At 36.9% G+C, this 27,749-nt stretch overlaps 1 protein-coding gene across 1 annotated transcript in view; it reads left to right on the forward strand.

Moving 5' to 3' along the window:
- Nucleotides 1-27,749, forward strand: part of LOC138712994 (uncharacterized) — a 576,545-nt gene that overhangs the window by 434,702 nt on the left and 114,094 nt on the right. The window contains exons 6-7 of the mRNA XM_069844675.1: nucleotides 19,381-19,581; nucleotides 23,838-24,036. Coding sequence (XP_069700776.1) covers nucleotides 19,381-19,581; nucleotides 23,838-24,036 — 400 coding nt within the window. The remainder of the gene's footprint in view (nucleotides 1-19,380; nucleotides 19,582-23,837; nucleotides 24,037-27,749) is intronic.

Genomic DNA, 27,749 nt, shown 5'->3' on the forward strand with positions numbered 1-27,749 from the left:
GTTAATCGAAATAGAATTTTCTTTCAGCAGAACAATACGATGCCTCATTCCGTTCGAACAACTGTAGAAAAAATCTCTTTTGAGTAATCATACTTCTGTCACACCCGACAAATAATCTTGATCCCGCGCCTTCAGATTCCTATATATTTCAATCCATGGCGTATTTCATGCGTGTAAAGGTGATTCCGTGTCCTTCCCCTTAAAAGAGGGCTAGTATAAAGTAGCCTATATGACTGGAATTTTACCGGATGTTGCAATAAATCACGCGCTACCATGGAATATTGATGTGTGAATGCACTTCTTGAGGATTTCTTCTTCACTCGAGGATGACATAGCTTCATCTAAAACAAAGACGAGATGGTATCTTTCTTGCTGTAAATACAGTCTTCCTCCAAAGTGAGGATGTGTGTATGAGACATGTCTGAAGCAAGAAACGTGTCTTTGTCTCATGACTTGTCTGATGTCTTGACGCTGTGTGCGGTTTGCCTTAGTCATTTGACGCAGTGATTCGAATCAAGTCCTGTTACTGATTTTTTGCGTCGTTGATCTTGGACAGTTATACTACTACTACTTACTAGCTTTTAAGTAACCCGGAGGTTCATTGCCGCCCTCACATAAGCCCGCCATTGATCCCTATCCTGAGCAAGATTAATCCAGGCTCTGCCATCATATCCCACCTCCCTCAAATCCATTTTAATATTATCTTCCCATCTACGTCTCGGCCTCCCCAAAAGTATTTTTCCCTCCGGCCTCCCAACTAACACTCTATATGCATTTCTGGATTCGCCCATACGTGCTACATGTCCTGCCCATCTCAAACGTCTGGATTTAATGTTCCTAATTATGTCAGGTGAAGAATACAATGCGTGCAGCTCTGCGTTGTGTAAATTTTTCCATTCTCCTGTAACTTCATCCCTCTTAGTCCCAAATATTTTCCTAAGAACCTTATTCTCAAACACCCTTAATCTCTGTTCCTCTCTCAAAGTGAGAGTCCAAGTTTCACAACCATACAGAACAACCGGTAATATAACTGTTTCATAAATTCTAACTTTCAGATTTTTTGACAGAAGACTAGATGACAAAAGCTTCTCAACCGAATAATAACACGCATTTCCCATACTTATTCTGCGTTTAATTTCCTCCCGAGTGTCATTTATATTTGTTACTGTTGCTCCAACATATTTGAATTTTTCCACCTCTTCGAAAGATAAATCTCCAATTTTTATAGTTCCATTTCGTACAATATTCTGGTCACGAGACATAATCATATACTTAGTCTTTTCGGGATTTACTTCCAACCCTATCGTTTTACTTGCTTCAACTAGAATTTCCGCGTTTTCCCTAATCGTTTGTGGATTTTCCCCTAGCATATTCACGTCATCCGTATAGACAAGAAGCTGATGTAACCCATTCAACTCCAAACCCTGTCTATTATCCTGAACTTTCCTAATGGCATATTCTAGAGCGAAGTTAAAAAGTAAAGATGATAGTGCACCTCCCTGCTTTAGCCCTCAGTGAATTGGAAAAGCATCAGCTAGAATCTGGCCTATACGGACTCTGCTGTAAGTTTCACTAAGACACATTTTAATTAATCGAACTAGTTTCTTGGGAATACCAAATTTAATAAGAATATTATATAAAATTTCTCTCTTAACCGAGTCATACGCCTTTTTGAAATCTATGAATAACTGATGTACTGTACTCTTATACTCCCATTTTTTTCTTGTACAGTTATACGAGAAAATAATATATTTCTCATTAGATCAGACAAATTACATTGACGAATATCATGTTGATTCATGTTTTAACAATTTCTGTGCCACTCTGAGCGTTATGTAGCCTTTGTTACGTGGCTCAAAGCAAAATCATAGCAGAGCTCACTGACAAGCTGACAGTTTGTTGACGCGTCGAGCATTCAATTTTGCGGGAAATCCGCACATGAGCAGCGGCTCTCGTGACGACCAATCGGCTGCCATTTCGACGTGACTTGCCTCTCATTATAATAAACGCTGCATTGCATGCCTTGCATAAAGGCTCATTTGCACCGTTCGCTGCTACCTGCTCTGTGTGGCATCAGCGATGGACTTCACACAAATCCCTGACGCAGTTACATACTCTGTGTAACATAACGATCCTTTATACAAGACAAACGATTCAACGTCGTTCGAATAACCATACACTCATCCATTCATTCGTCTGTACAAGGCGACGCAGCGAATCGGACGATTATCAAAACGTCATAAGTAGACAACGGAAAAAAGTCATTCGGATGTGAAGGTAACTACAATGCGAGTAGTTTGTCTCGTCAGAGGGTTGTTGTTTACGTAAGCACAGTAGGCATACTAGGGGAACGTGGAGGTGAGAACTGTTTTCGTATCGATGATTCAGAAGGTGCGTGATATTTTGTGTACTTTTCTATAAACCCTTTACAGTGAGGATTGTCCAATTTTTGAATGGAATATTGCAACTTATTATCATTCGACACAAATCCTGGCAAAAGTCATATTTCTATTTCAGGCGGGATTTGAACTTGAATTCTTATTTTCTTCTAACATAAAACAACATTTTTCATGCATTACTGTATATCGTTGCTTAAGAACCAATACCGCGTAACTGACATTTTTGGTCAAAACTGTTTTTTTGCATAGATGGTACCTCCACTGTCATCTGCATGCATTGACAACCGCGGGAATTTGATTGCATGAATGGCCTGCGTGCGAAGGAGGGGGGTACAATACCGCGTATCTGAAGTCACGAGAAGTCTGTAGGAAATACCGCGTATCTGACAACAGATAGGCTGTTATGTCTACTCCCTGCGCGCCCTCAGTACGGAAGCTGGTTCTCGTTACTGCCTTGTAAAATTGTATCAACAGTGTGTGATATTCTGAGAAGATTAAAGAAGTGTTCAGTTTCAATTATTTAAAAGGTAAATATAATAGAATTATTTCACTAATGTCAATTGAATGTTAGTTGAGCTGAATTCCCGCAGAATCCTATTGCAAGTTCATTCACTGAAATATAGTACATTTAATATTTTATTATTATATAGGCCTACAGATACAAGAAAAGAAATGGACAATGAATCAGACGACGGTCAGTTTAGCGAGAACGAAATCCTATCTGTGCTATGTTCTGCATTCAAGACGGGAGAAACTTCTTTGAACATTGACAAAGGTATGGCATAAGAAGTATCACAGTTATTAAAGATTTATTTTTCTTCAGTTACGGAATCATAACAGCAAACTTAATTTAAGTAGCCTAATATAAATAATCATGAATGGGCCGCTAAAATAATTTGCGCTACATTCAGTGGCCCTAAGCTTGGTCCCTTCCATTTCCTCCGGTAGGAGGAAGATCTAAATTGATGATAATATTTACTACACATGTTTTTAATCAATTTATATCACATTTATAAACACTAGTAATCTCATCTTATTCGTAGGTGTACTGCCTGATAATTCAAATGCAAAAGAAAACCGTCCTTCTGAAAATGGGTTGCTGCAGATCAGGCATTGTCCGTCCAGTGTTACCGGTAAGGTTATGATCACATTATGCAGTCTGGTATGATTTAAAGCAACACTATTAAAATAATACCGCTAGAAATAGGATAGGACAGAAACTGAAGACAATACCTCGTCAATGAAGGATCTACACTAAATTTCGGAAACGTCTTCAGATGTAGACGACCCCGAAGAATTTGTGAGTGCTACTTATTCTACATTTTTACATTCGTCAGAAAAAGGTAAAGAGAAGACTCTCCAAGCGTTTCATGGAAATTTGACAGAAAAGAGAAAAAGAAGTTAAAAGCCACACAAGGTTAAGTGGAAGAAAATGAAAAATAGAAAACTTGGAATGGAAGAGGAAGCTTACAGTATCTTAGCTACAAGAGGTCGAAAGATGGCAAAGTGACACATGATACGGAAAGAGATGCAAGGAATTTGGGGCCAGAGTGTAGTTATAAAATGTGCCAAAATTCGAAAGTAAGAGGCTATAATTTAATTTCTAATGAGAGAAGACACATCTTTCAGGCATTCTGGAAAACTATGACTTGGGGACACGTTCACGTATCAAATCTTGTGAATTTCACTCCTACTAAAAGACCTGGCAGTACAAATTCTGAATCGAGAAGAAAGAAAACATTTGTCTACAATCTAAAAGTTGATGAGAAAAAAATTCAGGTTTGCAAAATGATGTTTCTGTGTACATTGGGAATTAAAGAATGAACTGTGCGATATTGGTTAGCTAATAGTACTGATGGCGTCCCTTCAGTAAAAAGAAGTCTTGTTCTCGTGCAAAAGCACAGAAAAAAAGCATCAGTAGCCTGTCTAAATTACCGTCACATTACTGTATGTAGAACCGATTGTGCCATAGTTTTTATGATAGTATTCCACACTAGGGTTACTCAAGGATTACTTTTTGTGATTTCAGCTTAGCCCTATAATTATTTATTGTGTTTAACGAATATTGTGCCTGAAAAGTTATCATCATTATTATATTTTTAAATGATTTTATTTTCATTATTCGCAAGTCAGTCAAGTCCATTGTCAATAATAATAATAATAATAATAATAATAATAATAATAATAATAATAATAATATTATTATTAATTATTTTATTATAAAATTATACTTGTGAGCAACGTTTTAGTAACAATTCTACTTATCTATTCAAATACGTAGTGTGAAAATAAAGTACTTAGTAACATATTATTATTGTTGTTATTATTATTATTATTATTATTATTATTATTATTATTATTATTATTATTATTACTATTATAACAATAAACATTGAACTGTGTCTTCGTTTTTCCTTTCCCATAGTTTCAGCATTTGATTGACTAAGAATGCAGCAATCATTGTCTGGAACGTAATCTAGTGCTGATTCAAGCTACAGCCTACCGACCTTGACCTCAAGTCAGACGGTAGGACAACAATTCAGATAACACATTGACATATACAAGAGCACGAATAATATTTCAAGAAGGCAGTTTTCACGCAAAGAAAACGCTTGTCAACATGTATCTTGAAGCTGCTAAAGTTGTCTCACAATACCGCGTAACTAACAAAATGTAGTCAACGGCAGAGTTGCAATACCCCGTAAGTGACATGGCCAAATGTCTACAGCCATGATCATCCATTTTCACTTAGTTATAAATTAGTGAAGCTATTTCATAGCCATACACCACTTTTCAAGACTATTCCGTTATTTTTATGGTTTTTATTTAGTTTTTTCCTTCTCCTGTAAAATTTACATTTTGTCAGTTACGCGGTATTGGTTCTTAAGCGACTATATTACTTTGATGCTTTAATGATTGTTTCATTATATTTTTAATGCACACATACATAACCGACACTTAATTGTTTCACCAGTATCACTACTAAAAATGTGAACACCATATTCTTGTATTAAAGAATACACCCTATGTTTTTTATGATCACTTCACTGAACACAAATGAAGAATATGTTTACGTATCTCAATGTTCTCTGTTCACGTACGGACGAGGACTGACCGAGAACGCAGAGTGGCAGTTGTTTTCTGTGTTCGCGTGGTGCTCTCTGCGGACGGTACCGTGTTGTAGCTACCTACTTGGGAAGCGTGCACACTTCATGCCATAGTCTATGCGTAGAGTACTTGTAAACCGTAAATATGACTTTTATTTGACTTTTTTGCCGCTGTCTAGTCATAACCATTGAAAAGTTATAATATTACTTCATTAATTGAAGCCCTGAGAATGATAAGTGGATAAAGACCATTTTTTATTAAATTGGGATTTTAATGCGAAACGCAACTCTAGCTCTTACTCAATTTACTGGTGTGAAATTGTAGTAAAATACTTCATACAAGGAGAACTAGATAGCTCTGAATATTATCACCAGACTTATTCTGTTCTTACTCTCAGCGTGACACACAACATGCTTGTGTCTGATAATTTTGGTGCTATGAAGAAAGGAGAGCATGTGGATGAAATTAATTTGGATTTAGTGCCATTGCCATAAGTCAGGAAAAATCTGCATATTTTGAAGCTTGAGAAGTTCATTCCTCCAGTGTTTAAGCAGTGATATGATCTTATTTGTGAATTAGAGTGGATAGTATAAAAAAAGATACAGGCATGGACTCAGAGTACCAATATTAGCATACGAATATGATGTTTCCTTACAGCAGACATTAATATTTTGGTAAATAGTATTTATATTTGTATACACATTTTGTCTTGAAATAATTTTATTTTTTTCTTTAAGTGTGAGAACTGGGTACATTTATTGGTTATATATTTTTTTAAATAATATAAAGGGAATTTATTAATTTTTACTACAGTGGCATGAGATTATTACTTTCTTTATGCTAAAACATATTTTAAGTGAAGTTATTAAGGTAGATAATGTTTTAAGTTCACATTTTTTGTTATTTTGTATTGAAAGAAATTTAGAATTTTGATTGAGAATGAGAACTGGATAACTCCATTGTAAATTTTTGTTAATAATTCATTGGATATTCAATTGATATTTACTTTAATGGTATAAAATGTTAAAAAAATATCCGACTTTTTCAATGACTGTTAAGACATTTACTGAATGATGAAAATATTTTTCTTGATTATCTCAAAACTACTGTCTTGGCGTTTATTCACTTATCATTTTCAGGTCTTCAATTTAAAACACTTTTATGTGAAAACGTCCTTAAAATCACTCCTTCACTGAGTTCCATGTACTGGAACCTGATTTTGCTATTTTACTAGTAATTTTAAAGTACGTTTCAGGAAGAGAGAGAGTTGACCTCAGTAGCATTAGAGGCTACGGGCCGTATTCATAGACATTCTTAGCGCGGGCTTTCGGTGGATGATCAGCGAACTAACGTTTTTCGTATTCATAAACCAGTGTCAGCGGTATGGTATGATATGAATCCTGTTTAGCACGCTCGTAACCCTGTCTAGCGAAATGTCTATGAATAGCATCCTACTTGACTATATTCCTGGAAAATCTGCACGTTACTCTTTGTGTTGCAGGTATAGGAAGATTTGAAATAAAAGTCTCTGATATTTCTCTTGTTCCTATTGTGTACAGATGCTACAGTAATAACCAATTTCAGCATATTCCGAATCTCACTCAATAATGGACAACAATGACGTCACGCTGCAGCGAAATAGGAATAAAACTGCTGAAAGTTTTGATGGCTATCATGGCGGCTGTACAAGTTGTTGTCTGTGCTACGCTAGCGAGATTTTGCGAAATTTCCGTACTCTCATCCCGTTCAAAGAAAAGAGAACATAAACAATTTATTTCTTGAACCAGTAGTAGTAACTGGTCCGTTGACACGTTCGCTCATGAGCCATTAACATATTGTTTTTACGTTGTGCTCATTACAAACAATACGGCAGAGCACACCGCCATGACACAACAGTGCACGATGTCATTCGTCTCCTAATTCCCGCCTATACAATAACCAATCAGATTCACTGATAGCGGCTGATGGAGACCTCTGCAAGCTGATGGAACCGGTGCGACACCAGCATCAGTGACGTCATCGTTGAAATTCGGAACACCGTGATGCCATCAGATTGCTCAGCGCTGAGATTCGGAATACGCTCTTTGCTATCTCAAGCAGTTTGGTGTGAATTTTGGTCTTGTGAACTTGTCAAAAATGGCAGTGTTAAATGTAATTATTGGCTTATGCTTAATTGTAGTGTCTTATTTAATTGGTGGAAGAGGAAACCATATTCATTCCGAAAATAAAGAGCTTACATACCGGGTTCGCGACTATTTTCGGAAAGAATATGGCGAGGTGCGGTAAACCTATGATATCCACCACTAAGTGTATGAAAGAATTATTAAAGCGACTGGAATTAATGAAAAGTAGAATTCTTAAGGTAAAACAAACAGGCGAATTGAAAAGTCTAACGAAAAAACGACCACCCGATTGTTCTGAAAATAAAATAGACAATAATTTAGACAGCGCTGCATTGGGAAGGAATATTTTAAGTTTGTGTGGAGAAGATTACATTCCAAGCTAAAATGATATATTAACAAGGGAAAATTGTTTTTCCCAGTGTCTCGATCATCTTTCTGGCGGATAGAAGAAACATTGGGTTCCGCTATAAGAAGAATAATATGGCGCAAAAATATCTGAAGGAACGTCAGGATATAGTTGCGCTGCGTAATGAGTTTCTTTGTGCAAACTAAGGTATAAGATCAACCGAAGGAAACATGGATAATTAAATGTGAACATGACAAAAGATTAACTATGGACAATTAGTGATGACGACCCAGTTCCGCGTGCGCCGATTGGTAAAGGTTCCAGGATTATAGTACTTCATGCAGATTGTGAACAGGAGTTTGTAAAAAATGGGTTACTGGTGTTCAATTCGCGTTCAACTAGGAATTATTACGAAGAAATGGAGAGCGACCGTTTAAAAATTGGTTTCAGGAGCAGCTTTTACATAATATTCCGCCTATTTCTGTGATGTTATGAATAACAAAATACATTATACATACACGAGTGAAGAAACGATTTCTTCACAGTTGATTGATCTATTACAAAAGATTCGCAGCAGTCTTTCTGCAAATAAAGAATTACAACACAATATTCCTTTACTTCATGTATAATATAACATATTTCTGTAAATAATCTGATCCGTTCGCTTTATTTTTACTGTTTAAACAACTCGCCGATCCTTAACCCACCCTCACGTGTTATGGTACCGCTTAGGCTAAGAACCTGCTCCTCGTGTATTAAATATGTCCGCTGTTCCAGTGTTGCACAGTACATGCACGCTGTGCAGAAATGTGCCTGTTATCGGTTTAAGGTCTTGTTTATATTATTATGATACAAATACTTAAATTTATGCAATCTGAATTGAGTGTCTTCTGAAAACAAGTTTGATCCTTCGCATCTCCAAAATAGTAGTTTTCAGTGAAATGTCGATTTCCCTACATCATTTTTCTATTTTCCAAAATCTATCTGAAGTCAGTTTTGAGAAATAATGGCTTTTCATAATAAAATAAAACACAAACACACTACAATAAACAATATCACACGAAGGCTACGACCTGCAGGATTGCTGACATACAGTATTTAGAGTATATAAAATTTAATCAAAATAAGACTCAAGGATAATAAAATGTACAAAACATATTATACAATTTTGAGGGTAGAAGGTGCATGGAGTCTGTTAAAGAATAGATTGATTACAATAGATCGGACTCCCCAAAATAAGTTTACATACATATTCGCTTTTGCAATACAAGTCAGAAAATTATAGCAGGCATAACAATGTGGCAAAAGCTTAATTCTGTATAAATTCAAACTCTGCTCAATTCCTTCAAGTACACGTATCTGGATGAGACTGAAATATCTCTTTGTCTCGTGTACGGCTTTTGTAAATGTATTGGAAACGTTAGGAGAAGAAAATGAGGGCACCCATCAAAGAGGTAATCAATTCAGTATATATATTGAGTCTCGTAAGACAAGATAATATGGACACATTTCGTCTCTCTAACTACTGTTCCAATATTTGAAACAAAGACGATGTCTGAAATGAAAGACTAATATCCATAACTCTCCATCTCATCTTGTGCGACAGTTAACTGGTTAAAATTTAGGTTAATGAACAAGATGAGCTGACCTAGTTGCTTAATTTCAGCTCTTCAATCGATGACTTCCGTTATAGTTCCATTTGTCTATTTGTATCTGCACTGTTCTACTGAACAGCATAATGAAGACATTTTGAAATAACTGTTCATTTCCCTGTTCGATATAATGGGAATCTTCATAGTTGTAATTTTTAACCTAAAAGATTTATATTTCTTATTATATGAAGTAAATACAAAATACAGTACATTGTGCAATAAATAAGTGATTATAACATTTATTAATGACAAGGTCTGTTCAAACGTTTCAACTCCATTGTGCATTATACCAATTAACAGTTTCCCAATTTCTTTTCTTGAAGAGAATTCAGTCACAGAGTTCGTCGAACTTTTAAACTGTATGGTGCATCATTTAAAAACCATTCAGTGCTTTTTTTGTATAAATATATCAATTGTAATTTAAAAAAAAACCTTCTACAGTAATCTCACTAACGGTTTTCATTTATCTAGAGAAAATCAAAACTCGAGTGAGATATAATTGACTATTACACGATTAGAAGAAAGTATGTAAAGATTAGAAGAAATGAAGTACTCTAATACAGCAAAATGTTAATTAACTTACGAAAATACTAAACATTCTTGAAAATGTATTGTTGTCCCATCTCATCATTACAAATATTCCACTAGATGGTAGTAGTATGTTATGATGGGCTGTTCTCTTGTTACTAGTTGTGCCAATTATACAATCTTCATTGAACTCTATGGACGATTACTAGTCAAGAAGGCTTTGTTGATTCAGTTTCATTTTTATTAAAACAGATGCATTCCACTTCAATTATCAATATATATTAAACAATATCTGACAAGTGACAATCTATAATCTCATACAGCAGAAGCTATAACAAAGCCTAAATAATATAAACAAGATAAATTATATAAAAGTTTTAATGACGGATGATGAAATAAACATGAATCATTTTACAAGGTATAATTATTGAAAGTACAATGTTGTCAAACAAAGAAACAAATGCTAGGGAGGTGATAAAAATTGTAGGATAAGCAGCTATGATTGGTTAAAACACGTCGTTCCGTATCGTTTTATTGATCAAAAGTAGTATGACGTAGTAAAAGTGTAACAGTCCAACTAACTCTTTACAGTAGATGTACATTATTATGTAATACAATACAGAGTTCGGTAAAGGAACGGGCGATTTTAAAGAACATATATCTGCCACGGCATAGTGTAGGGACCATAATCTGCACATTCATCCTGTTGACAATATAATGCCATTTAGCCATCGTGGAAAGGTGGAGCGATGCACAGCGTACTTTTGCAATTAAAAGCTTTTACAAAAACAACGAGATAGTAGGTTACTAGGCGTGAATTTCGTCATTTTAATTTATTTACTTTAATATCCCATCCCATTCGCTCATGAGACTTAAATTTCATTCCTGCAAAATTGAGGTAGTGCATCAAATAGAACATCGCGATATTCTAAACAGAAGGACGTTTTATGAGGAGATTTTAAATCACTTGGATGAAGATGACTTTATTGACACTTTGTCTGATGAAGTATATTTCCATCTCAGTGCCTGTCACATGAAGTACGCCCTTCTCTGCCAAACCCTTAAGAATGCAAAATTTCAATATTTATTCAAACGTTCTGCAACGCCCTGTACAATAATTAAATATTAAATTATTATACTATTTATATTATATTCATATTAATTTTTCAGCTTGATATATTCGTGTGCCTCAGTGCCCTGATTTTTCATCCAGGTGGTCCCAGTTCAACTCCCGGCTTGGCCGTGATAGAATTTTTGTTAGTCAAAGCAGATGTTGGAGGGGGGTTTTCTCGAGGTACTCCCATTTTCCTCTATCATTTCACCAACATTCTCCGCCTTCTCATTTTATACAATGGGCTGGATGAAGTTTTGGGGATAGGCCTAGAACGTGTTTCCGTGATATAGGAAGGGCTATGGGTTTCTTCCACTGCAGCTTATCAGGTACTCATCTGGAGGTGGGTCCTAGCTCTGTCAATACAAAAAGTAGGATGGACCACCTGTTAGCATCGGATTCACTTATTCCTACCAGACCGCCTGTAAGTTTGGAAGAATCATCGCATAATATGGGACGCGCATATAACCATAATGAATTTATTCTGGGCGTGGCACTGGAAGAGAGCATCGTATAGCTAGATTCTTTTAATTATATAGAATGGATGAAAACTTCAAAATACCTTCTTTGAACAGCGAAATAAAGGTAATTCTTGCAAATTTATAGGCATCACTGTGTAGATTTTTGAAATGCGGATATATTCAACGCTTGAGAAAAGTTTCCTAACAATAATTAATTACTTTTTTGTTAGCGTAGAGTTGTGAGGACATATAAATCATTTCTACTTGGTGGGGTTAAAAAAATGTCTTCGCAACGGCAACAAAGTAGGAAGGGTGGATGAAAGTTATTCCAGAGATGCTTTATTGCCCTGTTGAATTTAGTGGGTGTTCGCTCCCGTAATGTTTTGTTAAAGGACCTCATTCTCGCACACAGTTGTCCTATCTCCCTCACTCTCTCGCTCTCTCTCTCTATCCACAAATTCACTTCATCCAAAGTTAGTTAATTAATTTTCCTAATTAGTTTAACTACTTTCACGTGAGTTTAGTGTTACAAGAAGGAAACACAACCCCCCTTCTGCATCCCTTTAGAATCTTCCTTACTTATCCCAATCCAGTACGGAAGTAAAAGAGAAGATAGTTTTAGTTATTGATGATAAGTTACGTGTTTGTAAATAATCTGTTTCAACTGAAAAAGCTACAAAGTCTCGCTTTCTCTGATATTAATCTCGCAGATTTATGCTTGTTTAATTAAGAACGCTGCAGATGTATACGGTTTCCCGGGTAACATGGAAGCCTGACAAATGACAATGCATAATTATTATCATGTCCATAACTCAAGCCGATGTCACATCGACAAGCAGCAATTACTCGACCTGCATAACACCTGTGTGTATTCCCTCGCTGTAATTGGCTCGCCCAGTCTAATAGATTTTAGTTCCTGTACATAGTATACAAGAAACAAGATAGGCAGACATGCAGCTATACAGAGAGACTGTTGATAGAAATCATCACAGCCTTCTATATGGCGAGTTCTGTGCTTGATAACTCAGGACATATCCCAATTACACTTATCCCAATTAGACTTATCCCAACTTAAACGAAAATTTAAATTGGGAATGCCAAATAAAGGAAATATCCAAGAGAATATGCTAGCCTATACCATGCATTCTCTTAACCCGTTCAGAAACTTCCTCCCGCCAGAATTAAAACAGACTTTAGTGCAAACCCTCGTACTGTATTACCACTGTTTGACTATTGCGACATAATACTTACAGATTTGAGAACTGAACTTTCGAACAAGCTACAGCGTGTGCACAATATGTGTGTCAGATTCATCAGCAATGCTCGCAAATTTGACCATATTACACCATCGTTCAAATATTTATCCTGGCTGCGACTCAATAACCGTAGATCACGTCATTCGCTTTCTCTTCTGTTTCGAGTTCTCCCACTTCTACTCCAAATTATCTTCGTTCCCGGTTTAACTGCTTATCCTGCAATCACAATCTAAACACCAGGTCACAAGAGAGCCAAATCCTAGCAATTCCTCTCCATAGAACATCCCACTATTCATCCTCTTTCACTGTCTCTGCCCCTCGTGAATGGAATTCTCTACCTCAGAGGATTAGGGGCTGCCAGACAATAACTACTTTCAAGACAAAGCTAAACAATTTTATTATTATTATTATTATTATTATTATTATTATTATTAAAAGAGACTTCCTGTGGTTTGATTGCCCTGTGGGATGTTATGCTACAATGCAGCGCAAGCTCAGTCATCTAATGAATTTCCATCCCTAGGGAACTCTAGCTCGATTCTAGACAGATACTGAAAGGATTCTGGGAAGATCCTGCATAATATATATTGTGGTCAGATTATGAGATTATTCATTGTATATTGTGGCATCCCTCTGGAATGTTCTGGTCGCGTCAGGGGGTTGCGCGCGCATCTAGCGAGAAGGCAGGCGCGGGGAAACGGAAACACAAACACTCCACAGACGGCGATGACTATTCACGTTTATTTTTGAGAAGAACAATAATGTACTCCTAATTTCAACTAATGTTCACAAAGCACTGTTTACAAAACAAAACTGTCAGTTCTCAGTTCACAGTTCGTTCACCTTAGCTAGTACTTTTAGCTCACTCACTCAAGTTCACGGTGCACTTCGAACGCAAGACTTTCAGGGCCGATTGTATAAACCATTTAATCTTAGATGAGAGGTTAAATTGATCCTTGTTCTAGCTGAACTTGCAATTTTGTGTTGTATAAGTCTAACCTGAGATTAATTTGTCTTATTTATTTTCTGTTTGAATTATACGAGTGACAGATTGTGCAAATAAAATATCCATTATTATTATTATTATTATTATTATTATTATTATTATTATTATTATTATTATTATTATTATTAATAATAGATGTGGTAGGTACATTTATATATTTTTTCAATTTCTTGCCTTAATACACAAACAATCTTATATTTTATAAGGCTCTATCGTGTTCAGCAGTATCAAATAACATAACCTATTATTATATTATGTTTATAACAATCATTAATTATTAATGGATATGATAGGTACATTCATAAATTTTTAATTAACTGTATTACTAAACGAAAATTGACGTTTTATAAAGCTTTATTATGTTTAGCAGTATCGAACACCATTTCATGATAACAATTTGGAGAATGGTCAAACTTCTTCTTATTGTCCGCACAAAACAAACCAGTGTCTCCAACAGAGTGTACGGAATGTCGCCAAAAAAAGTAGTTGTAAAGTCGCTAGATTTCTCATTATCAACAAAGAAAAATTAAATTTTGTCACTATGGGGTGTTAAAAGGTCGCTAAATCCCTATTTAGTAGTATTTATTCCATATTTATAAACCCTATTTGACCCTATTTAAGCAATACAGTAGTTAAAAGAAATTGTTGTTGAAAAAGAGTTAAAGTCGCTAGATTGGCAACACTGAACAAACCTGTGAAACATGGTCCGCGCATCACATATTTTACCTGTTTATGCGATGTTGCCAAATCCTTTTCATGTGAACTTTGATTACATTTGAACAAAGGTAATTTGATCGCAGAAAAGTTTTATACAATAGCAGAAATGTCACTTTTCGATCTTACATCAAAGTTAATCTTTAGTCAAGGAATTTTATACAATTGGGCCTCAGAGACAGTTCACGGTACGTCGAACCCAAGACTCCCAGACGCGTTGCTTCCGCCTAGACGCTGTTGCTGATTCACAAACTGAATTGGCTGTCCAAACTAAACTGGCTTGACCGACTCGAAGGCTGCTCGCTTTTATTTGTTAGGTCACACTTCTCGAACCTTCGATCCTCGAAGTTTCTAAAGCAATCGGTTCGCGTGGCTTGCGAACTTTCTGGGCCTCCCCATCACTCGGACTCTAGACGTTTCCTTTACATTCGTCGCAGTCGGTTTTTGTCGTTCTCACCCCGCACAGCGGCCAGCGTCTCGCAGCTTTCCCTCTCCTTTCCTCGCGTCGCGCCCTAGTGCCCACTGAAGCTCGCCTTCCTCTCTCCCCGCGCGCCTCCTCTCTCCTGCCGGACGCGCGCAAAACTCACCGACGCGGCCAGGCAAGACTAGAATTTTCGGTCTGGCGCCACAGCAGTATCGAAATTCGAAACGAAGTTGGCAAAAGAAAATTCTACCTGCAAACTATAAAATCACCACAATCCACCAGTATATGAGCCGTTCAGAGCGAAAGTGGTGTAAGTCAAAATTGAATAATGAGGTTTAAATTAAAAATTCTGTAAAATACAGCGCAAAGTAGCAATTAATATGTGTTCTTGCTATCCACTGACTATTAATAGTTTAAATAAAGTGAATATTAATTGCTACTTTGCGCTGTATTTTACAGAATGTTTATTTCAACCCTCATTACCCATTCTTGACTTACACCACTTTTGCTCTGAACGGCTCATATGTAGTAATGGGGGAAAAATGGTTAGGTTTCACCCTTAGGGTATGAAGTAAGCTGACCCGGATCATACATTTAACGATATGCTTACTTTCGCGTTAGCTTGCCCAAAACCGCCTACGTACGGCAAAGAAATTGGGCCACAGCGGGTTCGACCGACAATTGCAGGCCGGGAAATGTTCGCACATCTTATTTCAACTCGTCCATTTCCAGATGTAGACAGCAGGGCCACCTTAACCTAACCTGTAATTGTTAACAACGGCCCCGACTGCGTTAAAATGTTTTCCAGTGCACATTATAAATTGTACTCTTTTAGTACTTTACAGCTCTGAGGTGTAAAAAAATACGCGGATTATTTGATCAGATTAATTTAAGTAAGATATTATTAGCAAATTATTATTCGAGGATTCTGATTGGCGCCCCAGTATGTTATTCTGCCTCTGATTCCTCATGTGCTTCAGAAGTAAACATTTGCATTGAAATGGCAGAATTGGTATTAGCCACTTACTCAAAGTGGTAATAATGTAATTACGATTTAATGCAGTCATTTCCGTGCAAATGTATTTAATTAAATCCCCGCATATTCAGGATAAGCATTACAAGATTATTGTATACAAACAATACATTGCGGTGTAGTAATTGCTATGAACGACACAAGAATCTCTTTGTGGTTAACTAGAGCCTTATAATACAACAGATACAAACCATCGGTTTGATCAGTTCCGGACCAATTAGAGAGACTGTATAATCTGCAAAAGGATAACTGCACTTTATTTTAATAGCAATAATTATATCTGCGTTAATACGATATGAGTACAATTATCCAAAAATATTCTGCATAATAGTTTAAGAAAGAGTAGGCATATCCATATCTTCTATTGAGATTATTTTATGGCATATGACTAGACAGTGGATGCGGGATTACTTATCGTTGAATGTAAGTGCACATTTACTATATGTTACATTTTTTTTTCATTCAGACCATTGGTTCAACAGGTTTTAAACGTAAACAGACGACGTCAACATGCTACTGCATCCTCGTATAGTCAGAAGGAAAAGAAAAGTAATGTAGTACATACCTTGCAAGTTCAGTCCTCGTCATCATTGATGCAATTACCAGCGTTGCAGTAAACGGCGATATATTCTCGTAAGTTGTCGAAGCTGAATCGTCTTCGCCTATCGCTTAAACAGTTTTTGTATCGAGAGAATTTCTGAAGGAAAACTCTAAAATGGGGATCACTCAATTTCTTTAGAGGAATATTTGCACTGAGCATCATGTTGCAGATGTCGTTTAGACCAGCACAACTAAACGATGATGATGAGGATGATGATGATGATGATGATGATGATGATGATAGTTCCTTAGATTTCATTTCAACGCATTTCCTGTGCTATGTACTGTTGCAATGTTTCTCTATAGCCTGAGTTGTTCTGGTTTTCATTTCAATTTTACATACATTACACACGATATTGTCTTCGTTAATACGTAAAATGTCACTCTCATACTTCTTAATTCCATTTCGTATCTCTGAGCGAATTTAACGTTTTGACTTCGACATTATGAATGGATCAGCACTACACTATTCAACTCGTACTAAATACTTGAGCAGGATAACACAACTGCACACATTGCGTTGCAATGTTACTATGAACGGACTGGGGTTCCTTCGTTCTGTACGCTGCTGTACTTGCCAGGTACACAAAAGACGGACGACGCGGCACGTGCCATATAGTCCGATACGAAACTTCTTCATTTTTCCTTAAATCATCCCGCATACACTATCTGCATATGACTATTGTACATGTACCCAGCATAGCGTCATAGGCAAAAAAAAAAAAAAAAAGTATCTGTTGTCTGAGGTAAGAGGTCGTCTCAGAGTTTATTCAAGATCTAGTCAAGATATTTTCAGAATCTACCCATAACCTAATCGAAATATAATTAGAATTTGCCCAAGTCCAGCCACAATCTAACCTACTAAAGATTTACTCAGAATATATCGAGAATTTTCTCGAGGTCTGCTAACAATTCGCGAGGATATATTCTATCCTGTATCTGTCGAGAATAAGAGAATAAATATATACCAGTACCCAAAATCTTACAAAATATTACGTTCAGTAATTTTCGAAAATAAACCCAGAATTTTTCGTAATCTACATAAAATCTTTTGAGAATCTACCAGCATATATCCAGAATCTAGCCGCTATATACCTAGGAACTACTTAGAACAGCGATGACCAAACTGGGTATCGTGATTACATAGTGTAATCAAAGACATTCATACTAGTAAGGCGAGTTTCCTGTACATTGCTCTTTGTCTCGCTCACGTACTGAAGATAAGCAGTGTCGGTACCATGTCTCTCTCTACAAACCCTCTGTCTCTACGAGCAGCAACAGAAGGTTTCGTACAGAATGGGAAGAGGAATTTATTCGCTGTTTTGTCTGAGAAAATGTAATATGTTGCTTTGCTCAATGGTTCAATTAGTAGCATTACAGAGCATTACGCTGAATACACAGGCATAAGAGGTATTATTATTATTATTATTATTATTATTATTATTATTATTTATTAGCAAGTGTTAACATAATTACGTGCCTCAATATATAGGCCTACATCTTCCCTTAAATGATAAAATAATTACTATGCTACATGATGCTACATCTCTATTTTAACTTAAACAGAGAAATCTCAGCGGTCTTGAGGCATGTGGGAGGTAGGCCACCAAAGAGAAAACTGAGAGGTGTGACTTAAACTGAGGGGATTCGATCCGGCATCGGAACTGGAACCCGGTGTGGCTGAGTGGATGAAGCGTCAGCACTTAGAGCTGAAAACCCGGGTTCGAGTCCCGGTGCCGGAGAGAATTTTTTTCTGTTCTATCCATCCTTCATCTCTGGAAATAATTTTAATTGGTTATTTAATAGCGCTGAATCAAATACTAGGTTATTTAGCGTCAATGATGAAATTTGTGATAGCGAGATGAAGCCAAGTTACGAATAATTGCAAATAAAACGTAGTGAAACTTCGTTATATGAGTACTTTTACTGCGCAATATTGTATATTATTTTGTTTCCACTGCTATTGTTTTGATATTGTATAGTCTCTAATTATTAATTTACACTTAAAAATGGTCGATTTATAGATTTGAGTCACGTGGAAAGCAAGCGAGTTATCCTTGTGACGAAATCTAATTCCATGGTGAAAGGTACAGATAAAAAACACACTAATTAGAATCAATAATGTGACTGCTGCTAAGCTAACCCTGTCTATGTAGCTGTAACTATCAGTCCTTCTTCACGTATCTTTTTCTTGTCCTTCTTGAGGATATTTAAAGACGTAGTATCAACTGCACGGTTATTAAGCGTCAGTAGAATAAAATTTGTTTATAGGAGGATGGTGTCTTGGTAAGGTCAAAAGTTGCGCCATGAGGTTTCCTAACACCTAATTAAAATCGAGAAATTGAAAAGAAAACTTAATCAAGTAATTAGCCAATGCCTAAAGGCTGGTTCACAATAAACCAGGAACGGAAACGACAACGAGAACGGAAATACATTTATTTTAACATTATTTCCGTTCTCTTTCTCATTTCCGTTTTCGCTCTCGTTTCCGTTCCCGGTTTATTGTGAACCAGCCTTAAATGTGACCTCGGATCACGAAACTAGTTTGTACCCTCTGAACTATGCCTTTGGTGCAGTCTTGTGAGGTACATGTCAGTACATATATTGTGTTGCTTGCAGATTGGTTTCCCGGTTGGGCGCAGCACAACCATTACAACCGGCAACCCAATGACGACGGTTACAGCGAGCAAGACTGCGTGGAGCTCCGAAGGGTCTATCACTTGCCCTCAGCCAATGAGAGGCTGGCTCACTCCTTCATGTGGAACGACAGGGACTGCTCGACGCCAAACTTGTTCCTGTGTCAGAGACTTCGTACCGGAAGTGAGTAATCATTAATACAGTGCCTTTATTTTAAAAGCAGTAAAGTTCTCTCTCACAATATTATTATTATTATTATTATTATTATTATTATTATTATTATTATTATTATTATTTATTGTCATCATCGTCATTAAAATAATCATCTTCCAGAACTGGGACCTGAGAGAGGAACAGAGATTAAGGGTCTTTGAGAATAAGGCTCTTAAGAAAATACTTGGGGCTGAAAGGGATGAAGTTACAGGAGAATGGAGAAAATTACACAACGCACGCGTTGTTTTCTTAACTGACATAATTAGGAACATTAAATCCAGATGTCTGAGATGGGCAGTGCATGCAGCACGTATGGGCGAATCCAGAAATGCATATAGAGCAGCCGTGGCGAAAATGTAATCGTACGCCGAGCCACTATCTAACCTGCAACGTGCACAGCACCTATGGAGGGAGGCGGACACCCGAAGGGGAAGTGAAGCAACTCTCTGACTTATTAACGGATTTTCATTTTCCTTACGTCAAGCACTATAAAATATAATTTTATAGAGTGTAAGGTTACAAACTAATGTTTAGTACGTGTAACGAAGAAAGAAATGAACAAGAAAACATAGGACACATTATCACAATCTAAAGTTAAGTGTCTTCAGAATGTTTCTGCGACAGAGTTTCAAAATCAGGAATTATGTCACTTACTGCCAGTCGTAGTTGATCACGAAGGTATTTGCCTATCAGTCGTAATCTAAATTAGATTTTTACTATTTTCATTGTTGAAAATAATTTTTTTCACAAACGTAAGTTCTAGCCAACATGGCTTCAACAGAGCAAGCGAAAGAACGAAACTTCGGATATTTAGTTTTTGGCAAAGATTTGAAAAGTTTAACATTTGTCAAGTCCTTACATCTAGCTTTCATTGTAACATTACATTGTAAATCTGTGAGTTTAAATTGAAGACCTAACCGCATTATTCGTACATCTGATCAAAAAGGATCGAAATAATAATAATAATAATAATAATAATAATAATAATAATAATAATAATAATGGTAATAATAATAACACTAAACCTTTTAATGTTTCATGAGTAATATGTAGTATAATGCTGTTTTATGTTATACAACCGTTTTCCTCGTAATACTTGTGAACAAATCATACATTTAATATTCTCACCATATTGGCAGCAAAAAAATGCGTCTCTCATCCTACTTGAAACTTTCGTTTTTGTAGAGGTACATGGTTTCGAGAGACATTGCGACGATACGCCACTCGCAGGTCAGAGATAAATACAAATGGAACGGAGTTTGACTGCAGTGAGTGAGAGGGTGGAGGTTGGGGGAGCAAGAGGCATGCACAGCTATCATTGCGAGCCACAATGTGCTCGTCAGTTACATTTTCGCCACGGCTGATATAGAGTGTTAGTTGGGAGACCGGAGGGAAAAGACCTTTGGGGAGGCCGAGACGTAGATGGGAGGATAATATTAAAATGGATTTGAGGGAGGTTGGATAAGATGATAGAAAGACCGATGTCGGGCTTATGTGAGGGCTGCAATGAACCTGCGAGTTCCTTAAAAGCCATTTGTAAGTAAGGACTGAGACCTTAGCTCTATTCCTGTTACAGAAGAGTGAGTAGTTCCATTTTTGTTTGCGCCTACCAGAGTTTCTCTAACCTCCCAGTTTAAAATGTAGAAGAAATTTTAGTACCGGTAGTCTGTTCTCCATTTTCTGGACATATTGTTACCATTTACGTTTTTGTTCTTCTAACCTTCATTTCACTTGAAAATGCTTAGTTGTCCCGTACAGTGCTGTAAATCCGGCCACAGAAGAAATCATCTAATTTGTGTCGATTAAATTATTCTTTTATGAGCTATGTTGTTAGTCTATCTTTCACAGATATAACTGAAAGAGGAACTGCCATTACTTTGTAGAACTTCAGCTGCGTGTCCTCTAGAGGCTTGTTTTTTTCTTTTTAAGAATTATAATGAAATGGGCCTATATTAATTCCAGCCGAGCCAACAACTACGAGATTTCATCTTTTACAAGTCGCACATTAATGGATTGAAGGGAACCCCTGCAAAAAAAACCTCAACCATATAACTTGTCCCAAACAGAATTTTAACCGGAGTCCGCTCGTTTCACGGCCAAGGCATGCTAACCGTTACTCACTAAATAAGTGTTTGGGTAGGGCTTAAAGAAGAAGTGATGTGAAACCAGTGACTTCAAATATAACTCGCTTTGTAAAGAAATAATAATCATATATCTGGACGATATTAAGTTAGACACACAATATTGCAACTGAATAAAACTGGGGAATTTAATTTAGGATACCTTGCCTCGCCTGATTAATATTTCAAATTGTGACAACCTAACAGTTACAAAATAACTAACTGTCGAGATTTCTGTAACATGCATGTATTCGAGGAAGTGTTGACAGTAGTGACATGAACCTAAGAGCTAGAAAATCACTAAATTTAAGCAAGCTGTTGAAGTTTATGATACGAAATAGCGAAGGAATGATGCTATTGAATTGTACACTTTTATGAATCTTTCTATATTAGGTTAGGATATATGGTAACAGGTGTTTTGTTTTTAAAATGTTCATATTAATCTGTGTGTTTTATGGAGAGTGGTTGGACTTAATCGTAGGTGAGGAGGGCGAAACCTATAAAGTAGGACTTATTTTGGAAAGCACGTACGGTCATAAAACCCGTGCACTGAATTTAAGGGCAAATTCTGATAGTGTAGTGTATCTGTATGTATAATATTGCAGAATAAATACATCTATGTCTGTCTGTCCATCCGTCCCTCCGTCCGTCAGTCAGTACGTCTATCCGTCCATCTGTCTATCCATCGATCCATCCACCCACCCACCCACACATCTATCTATCTATCTATCTATCTATCTATCTATCTATCTATCTATCTATCTATCTATCTATCTATCTATCTATCTATCTATCTATCTATCTATCTATCTATCTATCTATCTATCTATCTATCTATCTATCTATCTATCTATCTATCTATCTACCTATCCATCCATCCATCCATCCATCCATCCATCCATCCATCTAATCCCGGTCAGGTCTGATATTTTTCATTGAAAAATTCATAGTGACACTTGTGGCGGACGAGGTCGCAGTTGGGGTTTTTTCTCGGGTTTCTCCCGTTTTCCCCCATATTAGGTATTTACATCATTCCGTCACCATTTTCTCCATTTCGTCATCATTCCATAGCATTCCCCGATCACTGGCTGGCGACGCACGGAGGGGGCTGGCCTAGGAACGAGGGGGGTTGCCTGCTCGGCACTTGGGTACACAGCGAATCTTAGTGTAGTCAGCCGGTGTGGTTTGGGAATGCGCTTAGCTTGAAGATTAACGCAATAGACCGTAACCAGTCGCAGTGCTGGGCCATAGTGCCCTCCTCCCGTGAATTCAATCCAATTCAAATCTATCTGTCTAAAAAATTTAAGCAAGTAATGAGGGCAAAATAATGAAGTTGCAACTTAATACCTCACGACTCTCACGTTATATTGTACCGACTATGAACATGGCCCTGTCCTTTTAATTTAAAGTCTGCAATTTGACAAACTTCAATGACATGCATGTCATCGTTTCCGCTCTAACATTTTGGCTACGGTTGCAAAGAGCGTATTCCGAATCTCACCGGTAAGCAATCTGATGGCATCACGGTGTTCCGAATTCCACCGATGACGTCAATGATGCTCCACCGGTGTTGCACCGGTGCCATCAACTTGCAGAGGTGGTGGCAGTCTCCATCAGACGCCATCAGTGAATCTGATTGGTTCTTGTATAGGGCGGGAATTAGCAGACGAATAACAATTTGCACTGTTGTGTCATGGCGGTGTGTTCTGCTTTAGTTCTGCTGTATTGTTTGTAATGAGCACAACGTAAAAACAATATGTTAGTGACTTATGAGCGAACATGTCAATGCCAGTTATTACTACTGGTTCAAGAAATAAATTGTTTATGCTGTCTTTTCTTTGAACGAGATGGCAGTAAGGAAATTTCGCAAAATTTTGTTAGCGTAGCACAGATAGCAACTTATACAGTCGCCATGACAGCCATCGATCCTTCCAGCAGTTTTGTTCCTATTCCGGTGCAGCGTGACGTCATTGTTGTCCACCGGTCCAGTGAGATTCGGAGTACGGTGAAAGTCTCCACTCAAAGTAACATTAGAGTGACATGCATGTCAGCAGACTGCCCGCACAGAACTGTGTCTGAGTCCTTGTGTTTGGTTTGTGTGCGCAGTAACCATCAAGGAGGTGTGGCCCCCGGAGTGCAACAGGTCGGTGACTCTGAGTCGGGAGCAGCCGAGAGCCACGGTAGTGAGTCCTGGGTTCCCGCACCAGTACCCGGACAACGCGGAGTGCGACACCGAGATTATTGCCCCGCCGGGGTATCGCTTGGTGCTGGACTTCGAGGAACTGGTGCTGGAGAAGGAGCCCTTGTGAGTACTGACGGGAACTGATTGAGCGCTCATTAATTTACTTTGTTCATCCATGAATTTATATTTAGTATTACAATTTTTTCATTGACTGATCGGCCGACCGACCAATCAATTGGCCCATTGATTCATTGACTGATATACCAACCGACTCACAGTGGACCAAAACAGAAATTTAGCGGGACAAACTAATAACTTTTCAACTACCTAACAGATTTTATGAAACTTTATACAGTAGTTGCAGGTAGCATATTTATTTCGAATACAAACTATTATTACGTTAGTATAATGGGAACTACCCTTTATAGGGGGGGGTGCAATTAGACAAAATTAATGACTTTTCTCCCAACAAATTTTCATGAAATTTTATGCAGTAGTTACAGGTAGTATATTTGTTTTGTTTACAAACTCTGATTGCGTTTGTATAAGGGAAACTATCCCTTATAGGGGGTGCATTCAGATAAAATTAGTAACTTTTCTCCTATCTAACGGATTTTTATGAAACTTTATACAGTAGTTACAGGTAGCATATTTGTTTTGTATACAAACTCTGATTACATTTGTATATGTTTAACTACCCTTACAGAGGAGTGCATTTAGATAAAATTAGTACCTTTTCTCCTATCTAACGGATTTTTATGAAACTTTATACAGTAGTTACGGGTAGCATATCTGTTTTGTATACAAACTCTGATTACATTTGTATACGTTTAACTACCCCTTACAGGGGAGTGCATTTAGATAAAATTAGTAACTTTCCTCCTATCTAACGGATTTTTATGAAACTTTATATAGTAGTTACGGGTAGCATATCTGTTTTGTATACAAACTCTGATTACATTTGTATACGTTTAACTACCCCTTACAGGGGAGTGCATTTAGATAAAATTAGTATCTTTCCTTCTATCTAACGGATTTTTATGAAACTTTATACAGTAGTTACAGGTAGCATATTTGTTTTGTATACAAACTCTGATTACATTTGTATACGTTTAACTGCCCCTTACAGGGGAGTGCATTTAGATAAAATTAGTAACTTTCCTCCTATCTAACGGATTTTTATGAAACTTTATACAGTAGTTACAGGTAGCATATTTGTTTTGTATACAAACTCTGATTACATTTGTATAAGTTTAACTACCCCTTACAGGGGAGTGCATTTAGATAAAATTAGTAACTTTCCTCCTATCTAACGGATTTTTATGAAACTTTATATAGTAGTTACAGGTAGCATATTTGTTTTGTATACAAACTCTGATTACATTTGTGTACGTTTAACTACCCCTTACAGGGGAGTGCATTTAGATAAAATTAGTAACTTTTCTCCTATCTAACGGATTTTTATGAAACTTTATACAGTAGTTACAGGTAGCATATTTGTTTTGTATACAAACTCTGATTACATTTGTATATGTTTAACTACCCTTACAGGGGAGTGCATTTAGATAAAATTGGTAACTTTTCTCCTATCTAACGGATTTTCATGAAACTTTATACAGTAGTTACATAGGCCTACTGCATATTTTTTTTTTGTATACAAACTCTGATTACATATGTGTAAGAAGAACTGCCCCTATAGGAGGGTGTATTTACAAAAAATTCATAACTTTTGTGTCTAAGATGTTTTAAGGACATTGAAGTTTCAATATAATAATCATTTTCTTTTCTTAACATTTTCGCATAGTCTCACAAATTTTAATCTTATTGGACAGAAATGATGTTCTTGGATTTTTCAGAAGTATCTCTTCAATGGAATATGTTTTCATTACCAATCTCAATTGACGCACAGATGTTAATAGTAACATATCAGAGTCTGTCGCATTCAAGTCTTCGAAAAATGCTTGCTTATGAAGGGAGTGACTGAAAGTACCGACAAACCCGCATTTATGAATAATTTGAAATTAACAGTTATCGTTTCTCTTTATTGCACTAGGTATGACTTTATTTTATAAAATACATATAGACCTACGTTCAAATGCTATATCCTACTTCTGCCATTTTTATGTAGACCTATTAGTAATTGATTCTTCTTTGGGGTAACGGTGTTTTTCACCTCTTAAAATTTTGTTATAAGCATAGCATATGTCAAAATTTCTACCTCTATACCCTTTTGTCAGTCACATTAATCGGTATCTGGTTAGTTTGAGATTCATTATCAATGCCAGAGCTTCTTCTAGAGCAGGGATACAGAACTGGCGAAAAAGGGTGGAAGGCATGGAGAAAGCGTTGGTTCCCCGTCCACAGTCCACCGGCGTTGAGATTAACTTATCTGTGGCCCGTACGCAATCACATAAGACAGACACTGAATACAGATCCCCTCCCCTACCAAGTCAATGACGCGGGGATGGACGTAAGGGGTAAGTGACGTATCCGATGAGTGACGCCCAATTCTGCAAGCCTGCCTAGAGTGTTTGAACGAGCGTGAAAAAAATATATATATACTGTAGGCATACCGTTAGATATGCCCACTTCTTTCCATAGGTCGAATTGTACGCGGAGTTGCTAGGTATTTACAAGATTACAATTTTTTGGCGAGATGAAGTGAGGCCGAGGATTCGATATAAATTATCCAATATATTGGGTATATAGTCGTTGACCAAATTACTGACTGATTGATAACCATATTGACTGATTTCCTAATATATTAACTGATTTACGAATATATTGACTGATTTAATAACATACTAATTGATTTATAAATATTTTGACTTATTGACAAATATATTAACTTATTGACTATCATATTGACTTACTTACTCAAATATTAACTGATTTACCAATATATTGACTTATTGACCAACATACCGACGGATTGTCCATAGCTTCAGAGGTGATTCCACATGGTTAATTGAAAGTAATATTGTAGTAATATTTTTACTTTTGAAAGAGCTAGTTTCACCGCCATAAAATAATTTATATGAGACATTTGAGGTGTTATTATTTGATAAATTATTACAGTAACAAACGAGCACATTTAATAAAAGTTTACAATAAACTGATTACATTCTCTACGGTTTTTCTCTAAAACTAAAGCTACAGTGCGACTTCTATTTTTAAATTCAACAAAATCGTGATTTATGTAAAGAATTACAATTGGAAACATAGAGAAAACATGTGATAGGTCTCTTATGATGTAATTGAAGTGTTTCCACAATCTAGTATATACAGTCACGAAGCGCAATACGTAGTAAATATGCATCCATAGATAGTTTCTCACCACTAGGATCGGTTCTATCGCCCCATTACAGACAATGCGAAATAGTACCGGCACAGTCTGTTTTTCCTAGCACCCTCAAAGCTCGAGCTTCGTGACTGTATATACTAGACTGTGGTGTCCCTGTAAAACACAACCCTTTCATTCAGAGAGGTACGGAAGGCCGTGTCACAGCAATCGTTGAACTTGTTGCGAAGCAACTGAACGTTTAGTGGCTAGAGGGCAGTGATTCTCTCTTAGCGATGAAACACGGAATAATTCACAAATCAAAACTAATTAAACATGCTGATAACCTAAGGAAGAATCGGACAGAATTCCAGAGCAACAACGCGAAGCTACATAACTCAATTTCCATATAATAGGGAAGCACGTGGTCGCATAATTATCGCCGCTGTACAGCTTGTCGTACATAGGAAATGTGGTGTATTTTTAGGAAGAGGCTCACCTAACCACCCGACATTCAAGAAATAGAACAATGGAGTTTGGAGCTCGTAGAAAAGGA

This window comes from Periplaneta americana, chromosome 14, assembly GCF_040183065.1.
Source record: "Periplaneta americana isolate PAMFEO1 chromosome 14, P.americana_PAMFEO1_priV1, whole genome shotgun sequence".
Taxonomy (NCBI): domain Eukaryota; kingdom Metazoa; phylum Arthropoda; class Insecta; order Blattodea; family Blattidae; genus Periplaneta; species Periplaneta americana.